This window comes from Pezoporus flaviventris, unplaced genomic scaffold, assembly GCF_033815535.1.
Source record: "Pezoporus flaviventris isolate CSIRO_AGI_PZ_B2104156 unplaced genomic scaffold, CSIRO_AGI_Pfla_v1 ptg000022l, whole genome shotgun sequence".
Classification (NCBI taxonomy): domain Eukaryota; kingdom Metazoa; phylum Chordata; class Aves; order Psittaciformes; family Psittacidae; genus Pezoporus; species Pezoporus flaviventris.
Window position 1 is genome coordinate 392,308 of NW_026892570.1, and position 27,028 is coordinate 419,335.

The following is a 27,028-nucleotide window of genomic DNA, read 5'->3' on the forward strand; positions in this document are numbered from 1 at the left end:
TTTTGCCTTAAATGGCGCTGCTTGCAATTCTCTGCACTGAATGTTAACGAGAACTCTCTGACCTGAGCTCTGTGGAACTAACCTAGCCAACTAATGAAAGAGGATTTGCTTGCTCTCACGGCTCTGAGTGCGGCTGCCGCTATAAATCAAGTGTGCAGCTCCGAACGGGCACGCTTTGCTGACCGCAAAGTTACACGGTGTGTGTAAAGAATGCGGCAGGACACCCTGCTTGCTTCTGGCTGTACCTTCACCCGGTACTCGCTCTTAGGGCGCCAGCCAGCCGCGACCTGCGGCCTAGGCTCCTCGGGCTGGGGACCAACAGCTCCCGCCGCCAGGGCCCGACCTCCCGCCCTGGCCAATGAGCGTGCGCCACCCCAGAGCGGTGCTGGCCGGGCGGCCCTGGCTGCGGGGGGAGGGCGTGCGCTGCCGCTACGCCGCGGCGCGGCCATTTTGAATCTCTGAAAGCCGGAGGGGCGGCAGCCAATCGGGGCTGCGAAGCCGCGCGCCACGTGGCAGCGGTTGGAAGCCCCCGGGAAACAGCGGCGCCCGCGTGAGGCGGCTCGGGGTCGGGCGGCGGTGGTGGGTGCGGGAGGAGGTGTGAGGGGGGCGGCAGGGCTATAGGAGGAAGGGGCGGCCCGCTCGCCCCCGTGCTCGGGCAGCAGCGGAGGAGCGGGCAAGGCCTGGCGGCCCCTGCGCCCCCCCCGGGAGTCCGCCGGGAAGGGGGACCTGCGGGGCTAGGGTGAGGTGCGTCCGGGGCCAGGGGGAGGGGCTGTCGCGGCGCCTGCTCACCGGGGCGCTCCTCGTATCGCTGTGGGTGATGGCGGGCGGCCCCCACTCCTGGTACTGCGCTGTGGAAGCGGAGCACTGAAGTAGTTGGCAGTATTGAGTGGGTGAAACATAAAAACCCCTACTGTACCCCAGCTGTAACCACAGTTGCTTATGAGTATGTTAGTATGTTACGCTGTGTTACATACTTAAGTACTGTGGTCCAGCAGGTCAAATAAAGTGTGCTTAGCTCCACCGCTGCTAGGCCATGCTGGATGAAGTGTATAAGTAGAGAGTAGTGTGTAGTTCAGCTTCTTCTGTGTGTGTCTCGCAGCTTCAGACATCGGGCATGGTCATTGTTTCTGTGGTCAGTGGTCTTGTCTGGAATTGTTTTGGCCCCCCTCTATAAATTTGCATAGCTGTTTTTTGAATCACTGTGAACTCACAGCGTCCTAAAAACAATCTGCATGGAGCAGTATTTCTCAGTTTTATTGTGTGCTTTGTTTCTTTAATTACTTTTCATTTGTCAGCAGCTGGTATCATCTGATGCCATCTTGCTTCTGTACTGAAAGAAGTAGTTAGCAGTTGCCCCCTGTGTACATTCTTGGAGGCAGTCACAGTACTCTAGGGCTGTGTCAGGTGCACTGACTTCGACGCAGAAGAGTTCTAGTTTACATACTTGTTTCTCAGTTGGAAGTTATTGGGGGTCTGATTTTTTTGGCCCTTTCCTTTGTAGCTGCAATTGAGTTAAATTCCAGGCCTAGGGCCAGGAGCTCCTTTCCTTGCTTCAGTTACAGGTGTGGTGTTCAGGTGTTGCTTTGAAAGCCACTGTTAAAAGAATATTGCATAAGCTTTGGAGGTAAAAGGCTTAATATGTTGCGTGTTGATACATCACCTCAAATCAGTAGTGCGTTACAATTGATGGTTGCATTGTAATTTAGCTATTTGTTCCTGTTGACAGTGTGGTGATTAAGTAGTGCTGTAAATCAGAGCTAAAATGAAAGAAACAAAAGGGCATAGAGGAACTATTGTTAAGAATTTCTATTACTATTACAAGTTCAGTCATCCAAATACTAATAATGTGATTATTTTTTTCTAAATTATATCCTTACAAATGGCTTTCCTCACGTGCTTGTACGTACCCACTGACTCTTGTCTGATGCTGACATAGTGTTTCAGAAGACGGTGTCTGAAGCTTTCTAGTCCTCAACAATATGAGAAGATGTTTGCTATGTAAAAAATACTTGCTGTCCCATGTAGGATACTTAATGCTGTCTTGAGAAATTAATAGATAACTAAATGGGTCTTCTAAATATGCTGACAAATATTAATTCCTGTTAAGACTGTAGAACTACTTATTTTTAATAGCTGTGTGATAATAAGAAATTCTACTTGGAGTTAGTACTGTTTTGCTACATGGGTGTTGATGTATAAGGAAAACTAATGCCTGAAAAGTGCTTTCCTAGATTTACTGGAATAAGTATATAGGGTATGCAATAGCAAAAATATTTAGGAAAACATACATTTTATTCTGTTTTATGATAATTTAGACTTTTGACTGAAGTAGCAGAGGAACTCACTAGTTCTCTGTGGAAGAGGCATTTGAATTCCTTGATGCTGGGTCAGGGAGTGTCAGAGGCTTTCAGGAGTCTGCAGACTCTGACACTACAAAACTAAATTTAAAGAAGAAAACAAGAACTTCAAAGCAGTTAGTGCCTGAACATTATGTCTTTTGTGGTTTTGGTACACCTGTTTGTATGGGAGAATTAAAAACGCCAGTTTGTTTTTTGTTTTTCTTAGAATCACAGAATGGTTTGGGTTAGAAGGGACCTTCAAGATCACCTAGTTCTAAGATCACCCTTAAAGATCACCCCCTGCTATAGGAAGGATGCCTCACATTTGACCAGGTTGTAAATCTCTCTCCAGATTCCTTGTAGCCCCACTTTAGGTACTGGAAGACTGTTACAAGGTTTGTCTGGAGCCTTGTCTTCTCCTGGCTGAAATTTTAAAAGCAAACCCTTAGGGCAGCAGAGTGTTTTTCACTGGCACAGGACTGTGCTGCACTGAAGGCAGCTGGTTAATATGCTTGTGCGTGCACAAACCCAGAAGTCTAAGAATTACTTTGTGTATATTTTTAGTTTAAAATTTGGAGAGCTTCAATCTTATTTCTATCCAGATAGATTTGATTGTGTGTCTGGGTGTGAGTGCATCGGCAGCAGGGAGTAATTCACTCTCTCTATGCATTTTTAGGGAGAGGTGGATTCTGTTTAGACTTACGACAAATGACAAAACAAAACTTACAGGAGACCTCTGTGTTTTTTTTTCTCTTTTGCTTTTGGAAAGTTGCAGCTTCTGAGTACAAAAGTACCAGTGTTTACAAACAGTTCTAAGGAGCATTGAAGCCCAGGAAAAGTGCTTTATAGCTGTGGTTTGTTTGCTTGGATGGGTTGAAATGAGTAGTGAATAAAGGATGGTTGTTAACAGAGGAAATGTGTGCAGGAGGATTATGCCCACAGGCAGCTGAGGGCAGTTAGAATTTAAAGAAAAAAAAAATCCTGAGTGGTTATTCAGAATACCATTTTCAAGTAGCAGGCAAAAGTCAAGAGCAAAAAAAACCCTGTGAGTTTTGATAAGGAGGAAAATGGAGCGAGTGGAAGCAGATGCAGGAGGTTTTCACCCCTTTATTCATCCAGCTGTACTCTCACAGGCAGTGAGAATCACAAGACATCAGTGCTTTAGCTGCCACACCAAAGACATGTAAATGCTGTAGAGTAGACATGAACATGTTCATGTTTAGAGTATGCATATTGAATTGAAACTGTTGCAAAATCAGTTATCCATTGGATAAAGTCAGGGCTTTTTTCTCCTCTCTTATTTTAGAGAGACATACATCACATAGAAGAAATGATAGAGTCAGTCAAAGTAAGAAGACAGTGCATGCTGGATTTCTACTCGCATTATGAACATCTTTGTGCTCTTCAAGGCTCTGTTCCACTGAAATCTGTGAAGGCTAACCTGAGTCGTCGTGCTCTTGATCTAACTGTAGATCGCATCAAAGCTGCTGATTGGATACCACTTCTGAATGCTATCGGGCATAATAAGACTCTGACTTCTATTGGAATAAGAGCTTTTCATCAACATGGTCTTGAAGAATCGGGTTTGTGTTGATAACTATAAAAAATAAATATGTTGATGTAGAATTTTAGAATTTGCTGCATAAAACTTTTCTGTTACTTGGATACACGGTAGAGAAATTGTTATACCTAAGGAAGTATTTTTGTTCAAGAAAAGCATCAAAAAAGCAAGGTGTGATTATGGTTGCCTTTAAGTCAGTACAGACTGGATTTTACTGATGTGTAATTTTTGTTGTTTACTAGGTGTTGAAAGATACAAAACTTACTTTAGAAGGAGAATTCCAGCAATTCGATCAAAAGACTTGACTGGCCAACTATGCAAAGCTGTCAAATGCTGTCTCAGTATATCAGATGTACTAAAAAATTTAGAACTGCAGGGTTTGCTTCTGAGGGAGAGAGATCTAATACTTTTAACAAAGGTGAGACTATGTTACTATACAAGTAAATGGAAAACATGCTTAGAACATAGAGAAGTAGCAACTTAAATTTTATAAATATTTGTCACAGATGAGGTTATTTCTCTTCTAAGGTATCTTTGTATTATCCTTTATATGAATTATTCTGCTGAGGTATTTTGTATAAACTATTCTTGCTGAACCTGTATAAATCGAATAACATTCCCTTGCCCTGATTCGTTAAGGCTGATTAGGGCATTCTTAGCAACACCTTTGCTGTGTGTTTGGGGCATGCAGTTTAAGATTGTGACTGAAACTGCAGTTCATGTAGATGACAGAAGGAATGTTGAGGGACACCAAGGAGATAAAAGCAGGTCTTCAGGATGTATTATTGGAACACATGTAGCCTCTAGGAAAAGAGGTTGCTGCTGTTTCCTGTAGGCTATGGCTCCTCCAGTGCTAAAGAAATGAACCAGCTTAAACTGAACTTTAAGGTTCACTCGTTTTAACCTTTCTCTGAACCCCCTATTGTTTCTTGTAGGGAGCATAAAGTGTTCTGAGCAGTTTGGGTGACTCAGTCTTTGCTCTGTTTGTAGTTTTGCCTTTCAAGCCAGTTAACAAGTACTGTTTTTAATTCTGAAGGGCTTGGCCACAGCATCATCTCTGGAGAGTGTCTCTTTTGCCCACTGTCCAATTGGAGATGGAGGATTAGAAAGTAAGTTCAGAATGAAAAAACCTTAAATACACTTATCTCTTTTTTAGTTCTTTAAATAGGTAGGCTTTTCAGTATTTCTATTCTGTTTTAAATCGGTAAATAGTGATTAAAATAACAATCTTCACATTATTCTACACGATTTAACAACATTTAAAAAATTTATTTTCTTCACTACATGATAGAAAATAGCCATAGTACTTTATAATTATGTTTATACTTCTATTTAAAACAAGTCATAATATTTGTTTGATGTTAGCTTTTTATTATTCATGTTTACATAAGTAAACAGAAATAAAATATGTTCTAATTTGTTCATATAGGCTTTGCTAAATGTGTTAGAAATATATAAACTTAGAACACATAAATGTATTTAAAATATATTTCTTATTTCAACCCAAGTTTTTTGTCAAGGCTTTTTCCTGTTAAAGCTGATTCAACTTCTTAATATGGCAGTGAAAAAGTGTGTTCTGATAATCCAGCTGTGGTGCACATAGATAACATGCATGTTTTTGTTTTCTTCAGCAATCTGTCAGAGTTTAAAGAATTCAGCTAATATCAGATGTGTAAACTTCACAGGATGTAGCCTCACATGGCAAGGGGCAGAACATATAGCAAATATATTGAAGGTAATTTAATCACCTTTCTTAGAACCAGATGTTCACAAGATCTTAAATACATTTGATTTTTTTTTTTCTTTTATTTTCAAGCTGTATATCCATCAAAGCACTTTGTGGGCAGTCTGTATTCGAATTATTATTATGTGGATAGTCCTGAAATTTGTGACTTTGTATGTCAAAATTAGCTTAGTTTACTGGTGTGGGATTTAAATCTGTTTTTTCTTAGTAAACATCAGTATTTCTTAGTAAACGGATATTATTTTCTTTAAATGAGAATTAGGGCTTTAAATATGTAAAACCTGTTCAGGGAGCACTTACTTAATTGCCACAGATTTTGAAAAATCTCTGAAGTATTCTTAAGCATTGGGTAAGAATAACGAGTTTACAGTTTGGAGGTTACTAATTAACTCTTTAGTAAGCCTGTGACTAGTAGAATATTCTAATTAATTAGCAGCGGTTTACATGAAAGCGCATAATTTCCTGGAGTTGTACTCCAAGATGTCTTGAAAGTGTCTGTCTGTCAAAAAGAAGGTATTAAGATGTTTTGTAGCCATATTTAGTAATTTGCATTGCAAATTGGATGATCAGAGTTCACACGACTTAGCTGTAATATTTAAAAATTACTTGTATTTCTTGAACTCAGAAATAGTGTATCTGTTACTCTTATATCAGCACCCAAATGCTGATGTGTTACCTTAAACATAAGGTAATTTGTGACTGTGTCATCAATAATGGCTTTGTCTTTGCACTTGGTAACAGTTTCTTTGTTTGCAAAGCACCAGGCAATGAAAAGACATGAAGAAGCTTGGGCTGAAAGCCTGCGATATAGGAGACCTGACCTGGACTATATGACGGGCTTGAGGCGTGTTACTTTCAACTGCAACATGCTTGTTGGAGATAGAGGAGCAACTGCCTTTGCAGATTGTCTAGGAGAGGACCTTTGGCTAAAAGGTATTGTAAAATACTGACTCTTAAGATGCAGTACTGGCAGGCAGAAGACTTAAAATTGTCAGTTACAGCAAATGTGGCCAGAAGAGTAGCTGCCTGTTTAGCTAGAAAAGAGTAATCTGTTTTCCAAGGAAATTTTTCTTCTTTTGAATTGTCGAAGTATCCGAATGCAGTTGTCATCTAGTTTTGTCCTCTAGTTTTCTTGCGAAGTTATTTGTTCTACAGTGTATCTGTACAAAATGGCTAATGATGGTGGTGTAAGTCATAGCATTCAGTACATGGAATCACATACTTACTATTGAAATTGTTTTGTTGAGCCAGGTGTGCAGATCAGGATAGAGAATACTTAAGCAAACTGGACATACAAAAGTCCACAGAGATGTATCCACAACTGCTGAGGCAGCTGGGACTGTTTAACCAGGAGAAGGCTCAGGGTGGGGTTCCTCAATGCTCACAAATATCTGAAGGGAGGCTGTAAAGTAGGTGGAGCCAAGCTCTTTCCAGTGGTGGTTGGTGACAGGACAGGCAGAAGTGGGTACTAACTGAAACACTGGAGGTTCCTCCTGAACATCAGGAAATGCTGTCTTTATGTGGGGATGTTTGAATATTAGCACAGGTTGCCTGCAGTGGTTGTAGAGTCTTCATTCTTGGAGGTCTTGTACGGGCTTTAAGCAAGTCTGCTCTTCAGCAGGGGCTTCGGCAGGATGATCTTCAGAGGTCCCTTCCAGCCTCAACCGTTCTGTGGTACTGTGCATGCACAACATGAAATAAATGCCAAAGCCATAATAGTACTATTTCTTAATGACCATGTAATGTACTTATCTTTGCAAGAAAAGAACATGTAGAAGCATTGACTCAGACTGTTCAGACATAAGCTGTGTATCTGTTACCTTGGGCAGTTGAGTTAATTGATGCCTGGGAGTATTACATTTACTAGGAATTGTCAAGAGCAGTTACTTAACTGTGATTTGTATATTCCTTTGTTTGCAGTTGTTTAGCAGTTGTTCATGTAGCACTGACTTCAGTTTCTAATTTTATTCTCTGAAAGTATTGTTGGTGTTACACATGGCTGTTATCATAATGGGTTTTTTTTTGGTTGTTTTTATACCTCCTTAAACATTTTAGCACTTGATTTGCAACAGTGTGGAATATCTAATGAAGGCGCAAGGTCATTATTAGATGCTCTTCAAACTAATACAACATTAGTGGTACTTGACATAAGAAAAAATCCATTAATTGGTATGTATCTGTATCTGCTTTTGTCCTTTTTGTGTTTTGTTTTTTTTTCTTGGTTTTGTTTTGGTTGTGTTGTGGTTTTTGGTTGTTGTTGGTTTTTTTTTTGTGTGTGTGTGCTGTTTATTCAGTGATCTGCTGGAACACTTGTCTCATGCAGGAAATTCTTAATAAAATATCTTCATTCTAGATACAGTTATGATGAAACGCGTTATTGAAAAAGTTCTTATGAATGGAAATAGTGCTAATTTGGAGGTATGTGTTAGGCATTTTGGATTGAATTTGGGGCTTTTTTTGTACCTGCTGTTGCATTTTCTTAAATAGTTTTTTTTTAAAGGAAAACTTTGTTTGGGGTGAATCTGTTCTTTGTAATCTTTGTTTGGGGTAAACCAGCTATTCTAGTTATAAACAGAAGACTGACTTCTAAGCAGTTTAAAAAGCAATCAGAAAAACATGAAACAATCAGAAAATCAGAAAAATCAGAGGGAAAAAACTAAAAACGCTAGCAGCAACGTGATATTTTATTGGGCATTTTGTATGATTTCTTACGTAATTTAAGGTTTTATATGTAGTAAAACCTGATATCAATTTAATGAAAAGAAAAATGGAAATGTGTGTGTATACTTGGGCGTTACTGTAGAATGTTAGGTAAGTATTGCTTTTCTACTGCTGGAAGGCTTTCTTGTCTTGTTAACATGGTAGTAATAAATTTTCATTAAAAAGTAAAGGAAATCACAATTTACATTTTAAAATGTAAACTTTTCTGCCAATAATTTACATAGTTAGGATTTTTTTAAGTTGGTCATTACTATCTGATGCTAACCATGTTGTTAAAGTACAGTACCCCTTGCCATCTTTAATAGTCCACAGGGAGTTTACAATGGCATGCATAAACTATATCTGGACCATTTATGATTAGGTATTCTATTTAAATACTGAGTTCTATGTTTTTGTAACATAAAAATTAGATTCAGTTCCCAAAGGAGACCGCAAACAAATGAGTGTATTCTTGCTGTTGGTTTCACAGAGCTGCAGCAATCCCAGTTCTTGTTCTAGAACTTACTGCTCTTTCTGATTTTGAAAAGGCTTAAAAGTCAGAGCTGCAGATCTGTGTAGGGAGTATCTAGTAAACTGAGAAGTTTGTGTGTAGGATCCTTGGGGATTAAAGTTCCCCATTTCAAGTGTTTTTAAGACTTCTTTTGGAGAAATTGAGGTTGGTTGTGAAGGAGTACTCATTCTCCTTTGCAGATGCAATCAACACTTTTAAAATGTTTCAGGGATCACATGAAAATAGCATTTGCCTGGAGAGGCTCAAAATGATTGGAAAATTGAACTGGGAAAAGAAATAACTCTTTGGGTAATCTCCTATGTACTAAGAGATCATCCAAGACATCTGTTTTATATTCATGCAGGTAGTGTTATTGGCATGCTCTTAATTGTTCATACCTCATTAACAATGTGAACGAAAAAGGACTGACCATAACCTTGCTAAATAACTTTTCTTCTTCCTCAAATAAAACCAGCCTAGATACTTTATTTCGTAAGGTCTGTGAGTAGGCTGTTGTACTAACATTTGCAGTTTATCGTGGGAATGGTGCAGACACTCAAGGGATGATCCACTTGGTTAGCAAGATGAATGCTAATATTTGAATTTGAGGTTGATAGACTTTTGAAAGTGAAACATTTACTACCTTAATCTAGGATTTACAGTTGCTTTCATCTTAGTTGCAAAAGTCTGGATATTATGAAGGGAAAATCAGTTGAGTTTCTTTGAGGAGTGCCTGAGTGCCTTCATGTGCTCTATATTGAAAGTCAGTGATGTGGGGTTTTGTTTTGTTGTGTGTGGGGTGTTAGTGGTGTGGTGTTCTTTGGCTTTTTAATTTTATTTTTTATTTTTTATTTTAATTTTTTTAAGGGGTCAGAACTGAGGGAATAAATTAATAAACTGTCAGAGGTGTTAATGAAAAGAAACAGTTGCTCACTAAGATGTGTTACAGAAAGAACTGCAAGGACTGTTCCTTCATTCTGTCAGTAGTCAAAATTCAGCTGTTTGATTTATAAAACCCCAATGCACAAGTAAAAACGAGTGCATTTGTGAGAGTCCTAACAGCATATTCTAAATTCTGTATCTAACTAGCACTTTGGTTCTATTTTTTAACATAAACTCCAGTTATTTTTCAGATTTTCCATTTTTTTTATAGACTACATTTACAAATTTAAAGGAGCAATGTTTGTTCCTTGTAGCTTAAGCTTTTCAAACAGAATATAGTCAGTTAGCATCTGCATTGCTTCCTTTTGTCATCTGTGTACTGCCTTCAAATCTGTGAGGTTTTAAAAGGATGTGCTCATCCATTTTATTGTAGTGGAGAAAACTTTGAAATTAGTTAATATAGTGCAGGTTTTTTTAATTTTACCTATTGTAGTTGCTAGAGATCTGGATTTCATATTGGTGCAAAATGGAGAATCAGTTGGACTCATGTTAGCCTATGACCATAAAGTGGAAGATATAATTCTCTGTGAAACTAATGTGCTGTCTGCTCTTGCAGCAAGTGGCCTAACTCAGACTGTATCGCCCCACAGAGAGCTAAAGCTGCATAGATGATCATCCCTAGTACTGCCTCCAATTTCATCCATTTCTAGTTTCGGCTCTTTATTGTGCCAAAGGCTAACTGTCATAATTCTCATGAGGAAAACTCAGAAAAGTGATGTTTGAATCAGAGAAATGGCATAGCTGTGTTCTGTGCCATCTGATCTTGTCAACACCGTGGTTTTGCTTATGCAGAAAATATATTAAGGTGCTACTGTGTTGCTTTACAAAGAGAAGTTCAGTGGGCTTTTGACTGGACTTATGGTAATAAGCCACCGTAACTACAAAAGATTTATTGGCTGCCATAAATAGTCTGTAATACACTGTCACCACTTGCTTACTGGATACAAGCCATGACAACTCTTCCATCCAGTTCTGCGTGAAAACTGGTTGTATCTGTTTGCTTTTCAGTAGCATGTAGGTGCTTACCTTTTTGATTGGGCTTTCAAGTTTACAGGAAGAGATGCCTACTGCTAATTGATGCTTTTAGATTTGATGGGAGCTAAAACAGGGAAGTTGTGTTATCTTAGCAGCACTGTGTTGCTAGTATAGTGGATTGTAACTGTAGATTGATTGTAGTAAGTGGTAAAAGCTTGTGCAGATTCTGAGAAAGACTAAATAACTTAAAGGAAAATTTCACTCAAGGTGTCTATAAAACAAATTGCTTTCATAGTCTCAATGACAGTAATTTTTCAACACTGTCTTAACATGTTCACTGTCTTTATTACTTGCATGTTGTTAGAGCTGCAGACACCCAGACAAAAGGCAGGCTACTGGCCTAGATAAACTTTGTGATCGTTTTTATGTGTAGTAAACCAAAATGAAGATACTCTTGCTCTTTGAAGTTTACCATTTGATTTTCTCTTTCTGTCTATTTTTTTATTTAAAATGAACAATTCACTTGTCTCAGGAGCCAGATACAGCTGTAGACCCAGCAAAACTTACATGAGTTCAAAACTCTTTTTTTTTTTTCTGTATAAGGGTTTTCTTGCCAATGATAAATGTGGACTAAACTAGAGCACAGCCATGGCATTTTAATCTTGCCTGTGCATTGGCTGTGAATAACTTCAGCATACTATTCCAGTATTATGATGAGGGGTTTAGAGCTCTCTTGAGGTAAGCTTTGTGTTGCGATCAACTACATTTCCTTCAACAGCTGCTTCAGCGCTAGAGTGTGTACTAACTAAAGCTAGATGCACACTGAAAAATAAGTGACAGCAAAACTTAATATCTACCTGGAATGATTAACTAATAGAGCTGTTGCTATAAAAGAAGTTTGAAGTCTATCAACTGCCTTTGATTACCACTATGTATTTATTATAGTTTGGAGGGGTTTTCATTATAGGAAGTGAAAATTAAACTTCATATTTTTAGAAAGACTAACTTCATTTTTGGTAATACAAAATTCTGTTAAGAAGGCTTTTACTACTCTGGAGAACTTTGGCCTGAGCCAGTCATTCCTAGCAAGCCAGCTTTCTGAGAGTGAAATGCAAAAGCCAGAGTTTCCTTTTTATAGGGTTGATGCCATTTTTTTTTACTATAAAAGGAGAAGTGTTTTGCACAGGAGAAAGGAAAATATTGGATGGGATATTATAGTGGTGTTCTGGGAACACTTTCTGGTAATGTAGCACTCAGACTTGCATTGAATCTGTGTTTGAATTTGAGCTTTCTGGTTTTTTTTTTTTTCCTTAATTTTACAGTTTAGTAAGTTTTCTGTAACTAGCAGTGTTTTCCATATAACTGACAAAACCCCCTCTAATCTTAAATATGCACCTCTTTTAATACCAGTTACTAAACCAATTTGTCTTTCTGTTTAAAAAATAAAAATCCAGTATAAGTGGCTGATGTCTCCATCTTCCACGGATGTTTTGAAAACTAGACCGAAGAGGAGAACTGTTGTCCTCGGAAGTGGTCCAAAAGGAAAAGCTACTATTCGTATTGGTAATACTGTCTTTATTTTCTCTGACTGTAGTAATTTTTGTATACAAACTAATCTTTTAATGTTTAAAAGCTTTAATTATGAAATAATCAATGTATCTAAATGTCAGTATTTTGCAGAATACTTTCCTTCAAAAAAAGAAAAATCCATTTATTCCTCATTCAGTAACATGTCTTCTACCATCAGTGTTTTCTGTACAAAACTTGCTCTTGTTTTTAGTATTACTAGATACGTGGCTGGAAGAATGCTAGGAAATGCTGACTTAGATACGTGAAAGCATTGCATATATTTATTCTGAGTGCATTCTCACCTATGAGCTTTCACTTCTAGGAAGCTTGTCAGTTGTTGCCTAGTTCTAACTTTAGAGCTAGTTCTAACTAGTTCTGAACTAAGTTGCCTGGCTCTTCTGATGATACAGCCTTTCTGTAGCAGACGGTCCTCTGCCAGAACAAATAAGTATGCATTTTTTACTGATGTACAGAATGTTCTAACTTTTTTTAATTTCATGTAAATCTACTATAAATAGCATGCTTAAAATAACATGGGTATCTTGAATATAATTAAATATTGAATATAATTATGTACTGATAGGTGTAACACACTATTTTTTAGTCAGTTACTAAAATTTCTGCTGCAATACATTTGGCTGTCTTTCATCTTTGCTCTAGTTATCTGGAAGCAGAGAGGTAAGCATAAATCAGATTGAAGTCTTTGTACAATTAAACTGTGGGGATCCAGGGTGATGGAAGAAGAAAATGCCTGAACTTAAATATAATTGTGGTGGATTTTGGTTTTTAGTGGTTTCTTCCTTTTTTTTTTGGTGTTTGTTTTTGAAGAGTAGGAGTTAGGAGGTGAAAATTACTCATCCTGTTTGAACTGAAATCTGGAACCCTATTACGATAGTTATGCATTTCTATACTATTAAAAAATTAGTTGTTTTAATGATTTCAGAGAAACAATAACCTGGGCTCTCATGAGATTATCTGTATGAAATACTAGGTGAACAGTTTTCTTAATTTACACAGAATTTGGGGGAGAGTGATCATTCATGCTAGATTATCTAAATTTACTTTGAGTTATAGAGTATGATTTAAAGAGCAACAGAAGACTGGACTGGTGAAGACGACATTTCATTATTCCTCTTAGGTGACGATATTGCTAGTGTTCTGTAGAATTGATCAACAAGAGGACCAGCTTTAGCTATAAACATTTTGCCAGTTACTCAGTCGGCGTTCTTCTCACAAAAGCCACTAGAGGGCAATTTGAAACACATAGTTAGCCCTGTTATCTGCGCGAACTGTGCGTGCTCCCACTAGAGACAGTTAGGTATCTGAAATCAGTAATGTGAATAAAACTCCTTAGCTACAAAAATTTGCTTCCTTTTTGAATAACAGCATATCTTTCTTACATCAACCTAAAATAGCAGTTAAGTACCAGTTTATAATTGCAAGCGGATAAACTGTCCACCCCTCATTCTAAGAAGCAAACAAAAAGTTTTTGAGCACTTCAGCAAAATTAGACCGAGAGGTAGATTTCTGACAGTCCCTTTTATTACATAGGATATTTTATTTAGAAACGGTAAACTGTGAATTTATATGTAAATAATTACGTATAATGAATCCACTTTTCTCCCATTGCTGTTCAATACAGGGTTACCATCTAAAAAGTCTGTAAGTCCTGGGAAAAAAAGTATGTCTGTGAAAGACAGTTACTCACCAAAACCACTACCACCAGGCACAAAAGGCTTCCTTCCGTGGCGGACTGCAGAACGTGCGAAGAGGTGCAGGTGAGGTTTTCATAGTACAAGGGAAAACACTAAAGCATTAAACATGCATGATAAATACAGTAGAGAGCAGTGTTAGTTTTTTAAAAATATGTTTTTAAAAGTTATACACAGAATCACATATTGCATCCATAATTTTTTTCTGCTTACAATATTTTTGAGGATGTTACATAAATTCTGTTTCAGTAGGTTTTTAAAATACCCAAACAGGTATAATTTGATGGCCTTATTCAGGTGCAGCAAAAAAAACTTCCGCAACCAAAGCCATCTTGCTTGCTTGTTCCCTTGTTACTAATTATTTATCAAACTTACCGTAGCTGAAGATGCAATTTAGTTTTCTAAACTTGTTGCATAGTTTGATTTGGTAATCAGTTCAAGGTGCCTAGATTTTTTTTCCACCTTTTTCTGCTCTGTCTCCCCCAATACCAACTGATTGTGATCATCTAAGTCCTTTGAAGTAAAAAAAAAAAAAAAAAAGTTGCGCATGGAAGCCACAATATTCTTATCATGCTTCCTTTTGAAACAGTTTTTGGTTGGGATTTTATGAATGTATTCCCTTAATTTTAGCCTCTCAAAATAGGAGCTTTATAAACAAAAAATTACTTAATGTTCTATCACAACTATAGAACAAAATGAGGATGTAATGAGAGTTACAGAGAAACAGTGCAATGTCTGTTGCTGGTTTTGCTCTCACTTCTTCACCTGTCCTACAGTCTTGTGTTTGGAAATGAAATGGCAATGATACGTTATAAATTTAATTTTCTCAAAAGTGTTATTTTTTTAACTTTAGAGAAGGGCCAGTGGATAGTACTGAAGAGTTACCAGTGAAGACTGAGGTACACTCTCTCTCTCATATGATGGTTTATTTAACAGATGCATGCCTGAAAAGAAAGATGAAAGTGTTCTCAACAGAATATTACTGTCTAAAAGTTAAGACTGGAACTCACTGAGAAGTTTCTCTCTGAGAAATGCAAAATAACAGCTTATGTAAGCAATTGGTTGAAACTTCTTTGATACTTAGTTTACTCCCATTTCTGTCATCAGTATCTCGGTTTGTTAGAGCACCTCCTCCTCCTCTGAGCCTGGTGTTCCCTCTGCTCTTTCTCACTCTTTTTCCCTCCTCTTCTGCATGTCTGGCATTTTTTTGCCTTTCTTACATATGCTTTCCCTGAGGCACAGCCATCTTGGCTGCTGGGCCCAGCTGTGGGTTGGATACAGCTGTCCAGCACCGGGCAGCCCTGGCTGCTCTTCATGGGGACCACCTTTGGTACTAAATCCTTGCCATTTATATGCACAATACATGCACACAAATATTTTTTTCTAAATATTGTTTGATGTAAATTAATTTTAAAATTGCATAGCTGGGCAATGTATATGCATTGTAAGGGATTCTGGGAAACTGCTGCATTTAAATTAAGCTTTCAGTACTGTCTTTGAATTTTATTGCACAGTGTAATGAATGCTGTGAGTGGGTGTGGTTTTCTGATGTAATTAGACAGGTATTCCTGTGAAAGTGACAGTGGAAAGTGCTTCTGCATCTGAAACCGAAGACACAGAAGATTTAGATGTCGTTATCCACTACCCTGATTTGTCAAAATCATTAGATAAGATTAGTGTAACAAAGCACCAACAGTTACAGGTAAGAGGCATGTTCTGTGCATTAAAATCCGTGAAGGGAGATTGCATCAATTAAACCATGTTTTATTCAGAAAATTATGGTTAAGCTAATAACCAGTCATGCGGCAGGATTTCTGAAAAAACTAATTATCCTTCATTATGTCAGGCAGGCTTCAGTTTCAAAAGATGTGCATCAAATATGCACTGGATTTCCAATCACTGAATAGTTCTAATGAAGATGTGTACAGTATAAGTATATTGTTGAAACAGGCCATAATGAGGAAGAACCCCACTTAATACACACAGCTGCAACATGCATAATTTCTCTGTTTCAGTCTTGATTCATGGTTAACGAATCTTTTGATGAGTGTTATTGCTCGTAGTATTTCCTTCCAAGTGTTTCCTTTATAAATGTAATTTAATGTTATTTCTAATTACAGAAATGAAAATAGCTAATATATTGTAATTATTGTGGTGTAAAAGTAATTACAGAAATAACTGAAAGTTTGTTAAAGCTCCGTTTTATAATTGAGCTTGGTATAAACTTCTCAATTTCCTTTTTATTATTCCCTCTGCTTCTTTGGCAGTTCTGTAAAACTAGCAGTAGCGAGACTGACTGTTGCTGCAAATGTCTTCACAGGAAATGTTCTCATAAAAGGAAAGGAAAACAAATGGTGTGTTTCAGTACCTCAGTAACGCTGATGAGGTAATCTAGCAGTATTGTAAAGTAGCACTCTCAGGCAGAATAACTGTGTTTTTTCTGAAATGGTTAAGATTCAGATTTTGTTTGGAGAATCTGCACTGCCTCCAAATGAATACTGTTAAAAATAAGGCCTATAGTCAATTTGGTTTTGGTGGTGATTGTCATGGATTCTCACTGGTTGAATGAAGTGTTCATGTGTATAAATATGAACACTGCCTTTATGTAAGTGAAGTGAAGTTGAAACTTACTGTTACAGGTCTATATGTAATGGGAGGGTTAGAGTGGCTTAGAGTTATGGTAGAAGGCAAAAAAACTCTACAAATACTGCATAAATAACTACCTGCTTTCTTTTTTCAGTGGAAGTACTTTTTCTTTAAGCCTACCATTTTTCTCTCTTGGGCTTCTGTTCAGGAAGATTTTCAAGGTTTTCACATGTTGCTGGGACTTATAGTTGTATAGCAGCTTTCTTCTTTGTAGGTGATTTTATATTACTGTTTGTGTGCAATATATTGACATTGTGTTGTGCAGTGGCTTCAATATTCTCATGAAGAGCATTGTGTCTGGAATCATGGAATTAATTCCATGTCACATGCATATTGCACCAAAACTGTATTTGATGCTTATTGCACCAAAGACAGAAAAGACAGTGCTTTCAGAAAAGCATGTATTTTTGATGTATTAATTCTTGGTGTTTGAAGAAGTAGGAATATTACTTTCAGGACACACTGCAGAAGAATACCGTGTTTTGTGGTTTGCGGAAGGGTTGTCATATTGACCTGTGTTGTCAGCGTTACTTGTAGTATTACATATAGAGCAAGTGTAAGGGAGGGGTAATTTGTGCTTTATGTTAGCTTCCAGGGAGGTAAAACTAGAAATTTTAGGAACCTACCCCAAAATTAGTTCTGATTTTCCTGTGCTTGTAAAGGCCCAGACTCTACTGATTTTTCTGGATTTGAAAGCTAAAATACTTTTTTAGGCCGTATTTACACATCTGACAGTGATGCTTAAGCAGTCTCGAACTGTTTCTGTGCCTCCCCTATCCTTTTTGTTATGTTGGTTTGTTACGCAAAGCACAGTTTCACGTTATGGCAGATCCAAACTTGCAACTCACTATTGAATTGTGAGGTCTATTTCCCCTCCATCCCTTAATGCTATTCAATTTTTTACTTCAGTCGGTTTTGTGTCTTTTTTTCATATTTATCTGATCATAAAGTGACTTGATTCAACTTGTTTATGTGGAAAAAGCTCATTCGGTTGAATAGAGACATGCAAAGGCCTGCACCTGGGGAAGAACAACCCCATGCACAAATACATGCGGAGAGCAGACCGTCTAAAAAGCAGCATTTCAGAAAAAGCCCTGGGGGGTGTGATGGACACCAAGTTGAACACAAGCCAGCAGTATACCCTTATGGCAGAGAAAGTGAATGGCATCCTGGACTACATTAGGAGGAATACTGTCAGCTGACGGAGGTGATCCTTTTCCTGTATTCACTCAGCACTGGTGAGGCTACACTTGGAGAGCCATGTCCAGTTCTGGGCTCCCTAGTATGAGAGAGACATGGCATACTAGGGAGATTCCAGTGAAGAGGCATGAGGATGCTGAAGCGGTTGGAGCATTTCTGCTGTAAGGAAAGGCTGAGAGAGTTGGGACAGTTCATCCTGAAGAAGAGAAGGCTCACAGGGGGCCATATTAGTATATGTAAATACCCAAAGGGAGGGTGAAAAGAGGGCAGAGCCCATCTCTTTTCTCTGGTGCGCAGTGACAGGGCAAGAGGCAGAGGTCACAAACTGAAACACAAGAGTTTTCTCCTGAACCTCAGGATGTACTTGTATTGTGAGCATGACTGAGCACTGGCACAGGTTGCTCAGGGGGGTTGTGGAGTATGCCTCCTTAGAGATATTAAAGAAACATCTAAATGTGGTCCTGGCAGCTTGTTGTAGGTGGCCTTGCTTGAGCAGAGGGTTGTGTCAGATGACCTCCAGAAGTCCCTTCCACCCTTGACCATTCAGTGATTGTGATACTTTTCCAGATTAGTTTCCTGCCATTTTAATTGCTCACATTGGCTTACGGGATTGTGTCCTAGAACTGGAGCACAGTATAAGTGGCAGAAGTCTGTGGCTGGTCATGTGTGAGGGGAAGTGGAGGACCCTTTTTATGTGCACTAATTGGGCTTAGGTACTGTTATGAAACAGCTGTTACTGCAGAGCTGCTTGGAGGGGGGGAGGAGCTGACTTGTGGACTGATCAAGCTGGAAAATAAGCCAGTGTATATCTGTAGCAGGCTTTGGCACAGCCATTCAGTAAAGTGGGACAACCAGCTGTGCTAAAACAATGATGGGATGCAGAGACAGAACAAACGGTAAGAGGCAGGAGCTCCTTATAGTGCCAGTGTGCCAAAAAAGCTCTTCAAACACTCCTTGATATGACTAAATGACCAGACTTTCACTTTAGTATGCAAGTCCTTACAAACTTCCCTGCATCCTTCTGTTCTAAAAAGAGGCTTTAAGGGTACCATTTAGTGAAATGGTGTTAGCTGTGCTTTCATTAAAACAACAACAAAAAACCCAAACAAAAAGTCAAAATCCTTTCTTTAATGAGAAGCTGAATTTCTGCTTAAATGAAAAATGAGAACTGATAAGTATTCTTCCCTTTCACTAGATGGGATCTGAAATGTCAGAATTGTCTGTGATGAAGAATGCAATTGAAGAAACTCCCAGATTTTTCTTAAATCCTTAAATAAGAATATAAGTTAGAACTTCACCCTTAATATAGTTAGCAGTGTAATTCTTTCTACATGTTAATACTATGTGAATTATGTTGAAGTAGAGATTACACTGTAACCTTTCTTTAAAAATAAGGATGACAGTGTAATTAAGAAGAAAAACATGGCAAATTAGTTCCTAAAGTTTTTCTTGTATATTTATGCTTTTAGTTTATAAACTTCAGTTTTATACCTGTGTCTGTTGTGAGTTGTCATATTGCATAGAGTAATTCTGAGGGCTACAAATAGCCTTGAAGATGAATAGCAAATATATCAGTTCTGTTTTTCTGGACTACACTACTAGAAGGCTCAATCTCATAACTTGGATCTGCATTTAACTGTCTTTGAGCTTTTTTATGCAAAAGACTAGAGGCCTGCTTAAGATAATGAATTACTCAAAAGGAAATCAAAGAATAAAGCATACATGTAATTTGATGGTGATAAATATGTTTGCCCAGGTACAAGGCATCGCCCTTTAAATGCAAGCTTCTGATACTGCTTATGAGGAGATATAGCTGCTTTCTTCGTAATTTTTTTTCATGAAGTCATCTCATAATCATCAAATATTGTGTACATCTACAGGGTAATGCTACAAACCCTCAAAATTTCTTTTAAAAATCTTAATTTAACCATTTTCCAAGCTTTTGCCTTTTGAAAATACAAACCAGCAATGTGAAGAAAAAGCTCAGTGCTGTTACATTTAGCATTGTCTAAAGTCTATCCAGAACAAAATTACTATAGAACTGTGGTTTCTGAAGTTGAGTTACTTGCCAAAGAACCCTACACCCTAGAAACTTTGAAATACATATGCATATGCGCACACACTGTAAATGGAACTGGAAGAACTCTTCAAGTCTGTGGTACCTGTGACTGATCTTCAAAGCCTGTAAGGATTGTAGCTTACATGTCAAATTGTGAATGTAGAACATTATGGGCGCTACTTTCTGTGATGTGGTTCTGTATCTGTAACGAGATTTCTAGCTCCTGTTATTTCCACATGTTCTGGGTTAGACTGTGATAAGACTGTGGTTTTTGTTTAGAGTTCTCCTCAGAGATTTCCCCCTTACCTGATACCTGGAGGCAATTTTTTTATATCATGGCAGTTGGATACTGTTAAATCTCTTCCCAAATACTCTTTGAAATGTGGTTTTCCTGTACGTTCTGATGTCTGAGAGTCTTTCTCATGTTCAGATGATAAATATGACTCGCTTTCTAGCTCTACAGTTAGCTTGGATGGTTTTAATCTAGGGATCTTGGGAGTAGGCTTCACTGGCCAGTGGGGCCAGACCGATAGTCTTCCCTCTGACTGGTTGTCACTCGGCAGGCTATATCTGAAACATTTTAGAAACTTCATCTTTGAATTAGATGCAAAAGTCCCTCTCATCCTACAAGACCTATGAGGACCTCCTTGCATTTGCAGAAGGATTATTTTCACTATGCATTCTATTACGCACCAGTCTTCCCAGTTGATTGCCTGTATGAAGTGCAGTAGTATGTGCTTGAATAAGCTTTTGATTGTAAAAAAAGGATTTCAATACTATTTGGATCTTTGCTCCTCTGTAGAACTGATTGATAAGGTGTGTACAAAAAGCAGTGTCCTGTGTTACGTTATGTGCAGGTATACAACATATATAGAGAAATGAAGAAGCTTTGCATACTGTTCATTCATCTAGGTTACCCTCTGAAAAATACAGCAGCTTGATAATTTTGATGGTTTTTACCTTTGGAACGAGAAGGTTGTGATAAGGCATGCAAGAAATAAAAATCCTATTTGTTCTTCCACTTTATGTGCTGTAATTAAAGATGATGACACTCTGACGTGGTACGAGAATACATGGTATTGCTCATTAAATCTTGACTACTGTTCACTGAAGCAGAGAGATTCACTTCTTGGAGCGAAAAGTTAAAATACAAGTATAGACACCTCATGAGTAAGGCTAGAATATGTTTGTTAGATGTTAAAGTTTGGTATTGTTTTTGTTAATTCAGCACTAAGATGCTTAACTCAAGCACCTTGGGATTATGAAAAACTTATATTTTCTGCTGAACCACTAAGTGAAGCCAAGTTCAGAATTTTGTATTCCTACTGCTGTAATAAGGAATACAGTCCTGGATGAAGAATGCCTTCTAAAAATCTAGGTATGGTAACTAAGGACTTTTTTTGAGTTTGAGCATTGATGAGGTTAAAAATAAGGTTTGAAAAGGTTAAGTGGAAGAAGAAGTTGTAGAGAAGAACATACATTCCTGATGGTAATGTCATAGGCCCAAGAGACTTGTCCATAATCTTACCTATTGCTATATTGCAAATCTGTTAAGTGAATCACTATTATTTCTACTTGCCTGTGTTAATTTTTTTCATCCTTGAGTTACTTACTAGTGGACCTCTGTCATGTGTTTTTGTAGACAATAAATTATTGCTTGGAATCCCATGTGATAGTTGTTAATTTGGCGTGCTGAGCTTTTGCATAGTACTGCATGTTGATCTGACATTTTAAAATAAATTTTGTGACAGTTTATATCTGTGTTCTGATAGGTGGAGCTGGAACAATGCATGGAAAAATTAAGGGAAGAACAGAGCGCCAGAGTAAAGGCTGAGGAACGGATAACGGAGGTAATTATTTTTAACTGTTAATCATCTTTACTTTTAAAGGATGCACCAATCAAACTACTTGCTTGATTAGGAGTAATTAGCAATGACCTCTAATGTGGTAGCTTTCAGAGTTTCAGTTCAAAGTCACAGGGATCATTTACTAGCCTGAGGGCAGTGATGAAATCTTGGTTTAGTAATGTGTGCTTGTTCTCTGGATCCTATTCCAAAGCCATGAACTCTGGGTCAAGCTACCCTTCCAGTATGTTTCATTCATTTGGTGTATTACGATCTGGAGCATTCCGATGTTCGTTTTTTCTTGAGAAAGTGGTTAAGTCTTTTTGCAATTTGTAGCAAATGGATAGTTCTTTGAGGTCTCCCACCTTCTTTATCATGGCTTGTGCTGAAAAGCTGTTTGTTGCAAATGTTTTTTAATTTGACTTATTCTGTCACTTTGATTTTTAAGTTTTGTTTCTGCAGGCAACAAAAGTGCTGGATGGTTTTATACATTGGCCATAGTTACCAGTTGTTTTGAGGCACAGTTTTGCTTTATGATAGAGCGAAACTTAACAACTTGTCACAGTTGAATTGTAAGGTCTATTTCCCCTCTGTCTGTTGTTGCTGAACTAAAAAGATTCTTTTGCAACAGTAAGCAGAATTTCTTGTAATAGATTTGCATGTAAGGTAATGTAAACAAATGGATTTGGTTTTTAAATGTGGTCTGGAGTGGAATGAAGGTGCTGGTACGCTTTGGAGCTTGAGCAACAAGTGGGTACTCCACAGTACAGGGAGCACATACCCACAAATGACTTCAGTCTACAAGGTTCCTTGTAGTTCTCCAGTGTGGCCATCCCCGTCCTTCAGTAATTTGGAGTGCACTTCTGGATGTTGGTTGTTTGGATGTTGGTTGTTTGAATACTTAAATACTTCTTAGGCTAAATACCCAGTGCAAGAAATATTCATCTCTTGTGCTAGACTTGTTGTGTTAGATGTAGCACCTTGTCTCAGGAGAAGGGGTAAACTAAGTAGCAGTAATCTTTGAACCTGTTCATTTTGGTGCTAGTTTAACAGCTACAGTGCACTACACAGATTTATAATTTTTGTCCTCACATAAAAAATGGAAGAAGGAACACCTGCGATGGAAGTGATTGCATAGCTAATCTTAAACAAGTGTCTGAGTTAGTGTTTCCCTCAAACACAAAACCGTGTGTATCCTTAGATTTATCTTTCAACTTTCAATTTATTTGATTAATATTCAATGTGGAGAGAAATCGGATCATCTTAAACTTTCAGGTTTGGGATGCACAGTGCAGGGGAGAGATGCAGTCATATCCAGTCCCTCTGTTACGGAGGGGTGAGTATAAGGGAGGGCATTGGCCTTCCTTAAGGTTTTTATTAGTAAAATAAATTCTTTGGTGTTAATCTGGCATATAATACATGCAAAACAACATGATAGGAAGGCTGATCTTTTTGCTTGCACTTGCTCTCAACATTCTGTATGTACTGAAGACAGTGCTGAGCCAGCAGTTTTGAGTGCCTGCAGCAATTTCACTATGGTAGCATGGGATTGCAGCCAGCCATGGATAAACAAACCTGCATAGAGCTCAGTCTAACAGTGCCCTGAATATTTCTGGTGCAGGAAGCTCTGTATCAGTTGCAAGAGTTAGTTTGGGTATATCTCTTTGTGATACTGCTCTATAGGCTTGCAAAGGAGGTGTTGGGTATTTTGTGGGGATTTAACTGACAATGGTAGAAATTACTTTATCTTCCTCTCCCTCCCCCCCCCCCTTTTTTTTTTTTTTTTTTTTTTACCCTTAATAGCTGGAAATTGAAAACGCAAGATTAAGGAATCTAAATGTCTCCCTGTCTGAGGTTCTTCATGCGCAATCAGTAACCAACATGATTTTGGAAGATGAAGGTGTTCTGGGCAGCATTGAGAGCTCTTTCCAAAAGTTCCACGCTTTTTTAGACCTCCTTAAAGATGCTGGGTAGGTCATCACTTAAGTCTTAACTGTTTCTGCTGAGGTCTCTTCTTCTTTTCCCCTATGTAAAAAATAATTTTTTGGATGGGCCCTCTGTCAATTCATGATAATAGGGAGCTGCTCAGAAAGTTATAGAATACCAATTCCAAAGACTGCTCTTCTCAATAAGGTTCTATATATAATATGCTATGCTGTCGATTGATGGCTGCAACTTATCAACTATTATTGGGGCTTAAAACACACAAGTGTGGGTTTGGCCAACTTGTAAGCTGGCAGGTGAAACAACATGACTGTATTTATGAAGCATGTAATTGGATTTGGCTATTGGCAATTGTGCTAGTTGGGAGATCTGCACCAGTCTTCTGCTTGAATTACAGAGTTCTAATCTTTGTTCTACCTGAGAGGCAGTCTGCTTGTCAGCATCCTGGTTTGACGTCAATGCTAACTGGGAGAACTTCATTCTTAACCTCATAACACTGAATGAAGACTGACAGTTTTGAACCTTCAGCCTAATTTGTGCAAAGATCTGAAAATACCTTTAGCTACTTATTTTCATCTTTATTAAGCTATTTCGGGCTTTTTGGAAGACAATGGAAAAAACTATCCTCAAAGCTTCAAATAGTTTCTGTTTCTTCTTCTGGTTTTGAACGTTTAGATTTTTCACATGATAATTTTTTTGCGTGTGTTATTTCCTGTTAAACTGTATTTTACAGACTTGGACAACTTGCTGTTTTAGCTGGGATAGACCAATCAGATTTTGGTCTTTTGGGGGATCCACAGATGAATTCTACTCTCAGTAAGCCTGCTAACATGCTAAAGGAGAAGTCTTTTGAAGAAGAAAGACATGAACTTCTCCAGAATAGCAAAGTAAGTCTGTGGAGGGAATGCTGGTGGCAATGTACTTGATACTATAATGCTTTTCTGCTGTTATCCCCCTCTGACCGAAAGTAATGATTACAAAATGATCCATGAAGATAATACAACCTTTTGCTGTAGCTGTATTTATACAGATCACAACAATTCAATGATTAACATAGGTTATATTTAAGTGATTACCATTTGGAGTATATTTTGTAATTTGCCAAAGAAAATGTTGGTGATAATCATGTTGTTTCTTATTCCAGAATACAAAGGTCTTATAGTGGTATACATCTGTTAAAAACTGAAGATACCGTGACTATGTTTTTTAGAAACACTTAATAGTGATGTATAGTATTTTAAAAATCTTAGTCTGATAGGAGAGGGTACAATAAGGTTGTTGAAAAGCACGAATTTTCTGTTAAGTACTTGTAGTGCCCATGTCTGCTTCAGTGAGATTTCTGTGCGGGCCGTTTTTTGCCAAATTTAAGGCAACTAAAAATTTGGAATATTAACAACATAAGGTTTTAGTTTCTACTCTGAAGACAGTAAGTAGAACACCTTGCAGATTTTTCAAAGGAGATACTAAAGTTCCCATTAAAAACAAAAAAAAAAAAAAAACAAAAAAAAAACCACAACAAAACCCAAAACCAACCAAACAGGCTTAAGTTTTTTTTAAAGGAATGAAAAATTAAGATACTGGCAGCCTGCAAACTTGTCCAAGTTGGATACTGTCATGCTAAAATTCATTCTGCATTCTGGTATGTTTATTATACCAGATGTCTTCCCCATTAAGTGTTCCAGATTCTTCAAGAACACCATGAGATTATAAATCATAATGGTAAAAAGTGTTGGGGTTTTTAATGCTGTGGAAAGCAATTTCCAGTTTTGCAGTTTGAATCTGCTGAAATTATTTGACATAATAAAGCAGTTATTATAGGTTCTTTGACATTTGTTTGGCTTGCCACAGTGTTTTCAGCTGATAGACTCCTCTGCACTGTGACATAAGCTTTTTTCATTCAGTTTGAATAATTGTTTATCAAATTCAGCTACACTTAGAAGCCTGAACTTAATTTTTTTTTTTTAAGTGTACAAAGCATACATGGCAAAGGATGATTACAAAAAGCTTTGACTAACACTTAATACTACTCTCATACTTATCTCCTAGTATTGGTTAGTTTGGATTCTTGTAGCAGCTAGGTGTTGTGGGCTAGACTATTGGGACCACACTACTGCAAACTGTGAGGTATTTCAGAATAATAGGTGTGACTAGGCTTTGGCTGCTTCAGTGTAACTGACACATTTCTGTAGTATAAAGTTCAAGCTAGATGTGAAACTGTATCGGTATCACCCTGTCAATCTTGTGAAACTCACTTGCTTTGAAAGGTAATAAAGGTGGTGCCGTTTTCTCTGAGTCTTTCCTATATTATGTGATGACTTTATTTTGCTGTGCAGATTTTAGTATATGGCAGTTGCAATACTGGATTTTTTTTTTTTCTCTAGTTGCATCAGTACCTTTATTATAATCTCTTATTTCAGAACAGAGCTGAGGACATCGAAGCTTCTCTTCCTGGCACGTTTCAATCCCAGATGGCTGTGAAAAGTGCCTTCTCTGCTCTTAGAGAAATAGAAGACATTCAGGCTTCTGGGCAGCAGTACCAGCCCAGCTCACAGAATGAAAATGAAAACAAAGAGGATAAACCTCAAAATACAACTCCAACATCCCCTGAGAGGAGAGTCAAACAAAATGAACAAGCAAAAGGGCATCAATCAGCAAGGCAATCAGTTACCGGTTGGCATTCATTTTCTGATTCCAGTGTACATATTAAAAGTAATGGCAGCAGAATATCCAGTGGTGCTTCTAGAGACAAAAGCAAAAGTTGTTTCTCAAAGAAATGCATCCCTAGAGCAAATGAAATGGCAATTCCAAATGATGGAGCAAGCGGAGACCAAAGCAGACAGCAGACAGTAAACTGCTCTGGAACTGATACTGTTGGATCTGATTCTGAAATGCAAGAAAGTATCAAAAGTCTTACCAGTATTTGAAATGGTTCTAAAATGTTTGGACTGTTTTTTACACTTGCAAGAGTAAAAACAAATTTTGGATGCCTCGGTATAGTTTGAGAGTTTTTTGTAAAGTAATGTAGGCTTTGTAACCTTTTTAAGCATTGCATGCTGTTTAGTATTCCTGTTCCATGTTTGCATCACGTGTTACTAGATTTTTGGGTTTGGAAATGTAATACTGGTAGAATGGTACCCTTAAGTTTGTACTACATACAAAGGATTCCTGGCATATGGATTTTATTGTGTATCACAGATCTCATTATACAGTGTAAATTGTCTTGAGCTAATAAATTCAATTTGATTACATTTTTTTCCCCCAGCATTAATTTCCAGTGAATTG

At 37.9% G+C, this 27,028-nt stretch overlaps 1 protein-coding gene across 2 annotated transcripts; it reads left to right on the forward strand.

Moving 5' to 3' along the window:
* The first annotated feature begins 436 nt into the window (after positions 1-436).
* CEP78 (centrosomal protein 78) lies at positions 437-26,994 on the forward strand. Of its 2 annotated transcripts, XM_061456240.1 has the most exons (16): positions 437-595; positions 3,650-3,922; positions 4,143-4,318; positions 4,937-5,009; positions 5,532-5,635; positions 6,403-6,577; positions 7,700-7,813; positions 7,998-8,062; positions 12,227-12,335; positions 13,984-14,119; positions 14,907-14,952; positions 15,612-15,755; positions 21,731-21,808; positions 23,606-23,772; positions 24,480-24,633; positions 26,164-26,994. In XM_061456240.1, exons 2-16 carry the CDS (start codon positions 3,670-3,672, stop codon positions 26,668-26,670), a joined length of 2,301 nt encoding a protein of 766 aa, XP_061312224.1. In that variant the 5' UTR covers positions 437-595; positions 3,650-3,669; the 3' UTR covers positions 26,671-26,994. The 2 variants fall into 2 exon arrangements, with proteins under 2 accessions (XP_061312224.1, XP_061312225.1); XM_061456241.1 differs by lacking the exons at positions 437-595; positions 4,143-4,318 and having other exon boundaries at positions 3,763-3,922.
* The last annotated feature ends 34 nt before the right edge of the window (positions 26,995-27,028 follow it).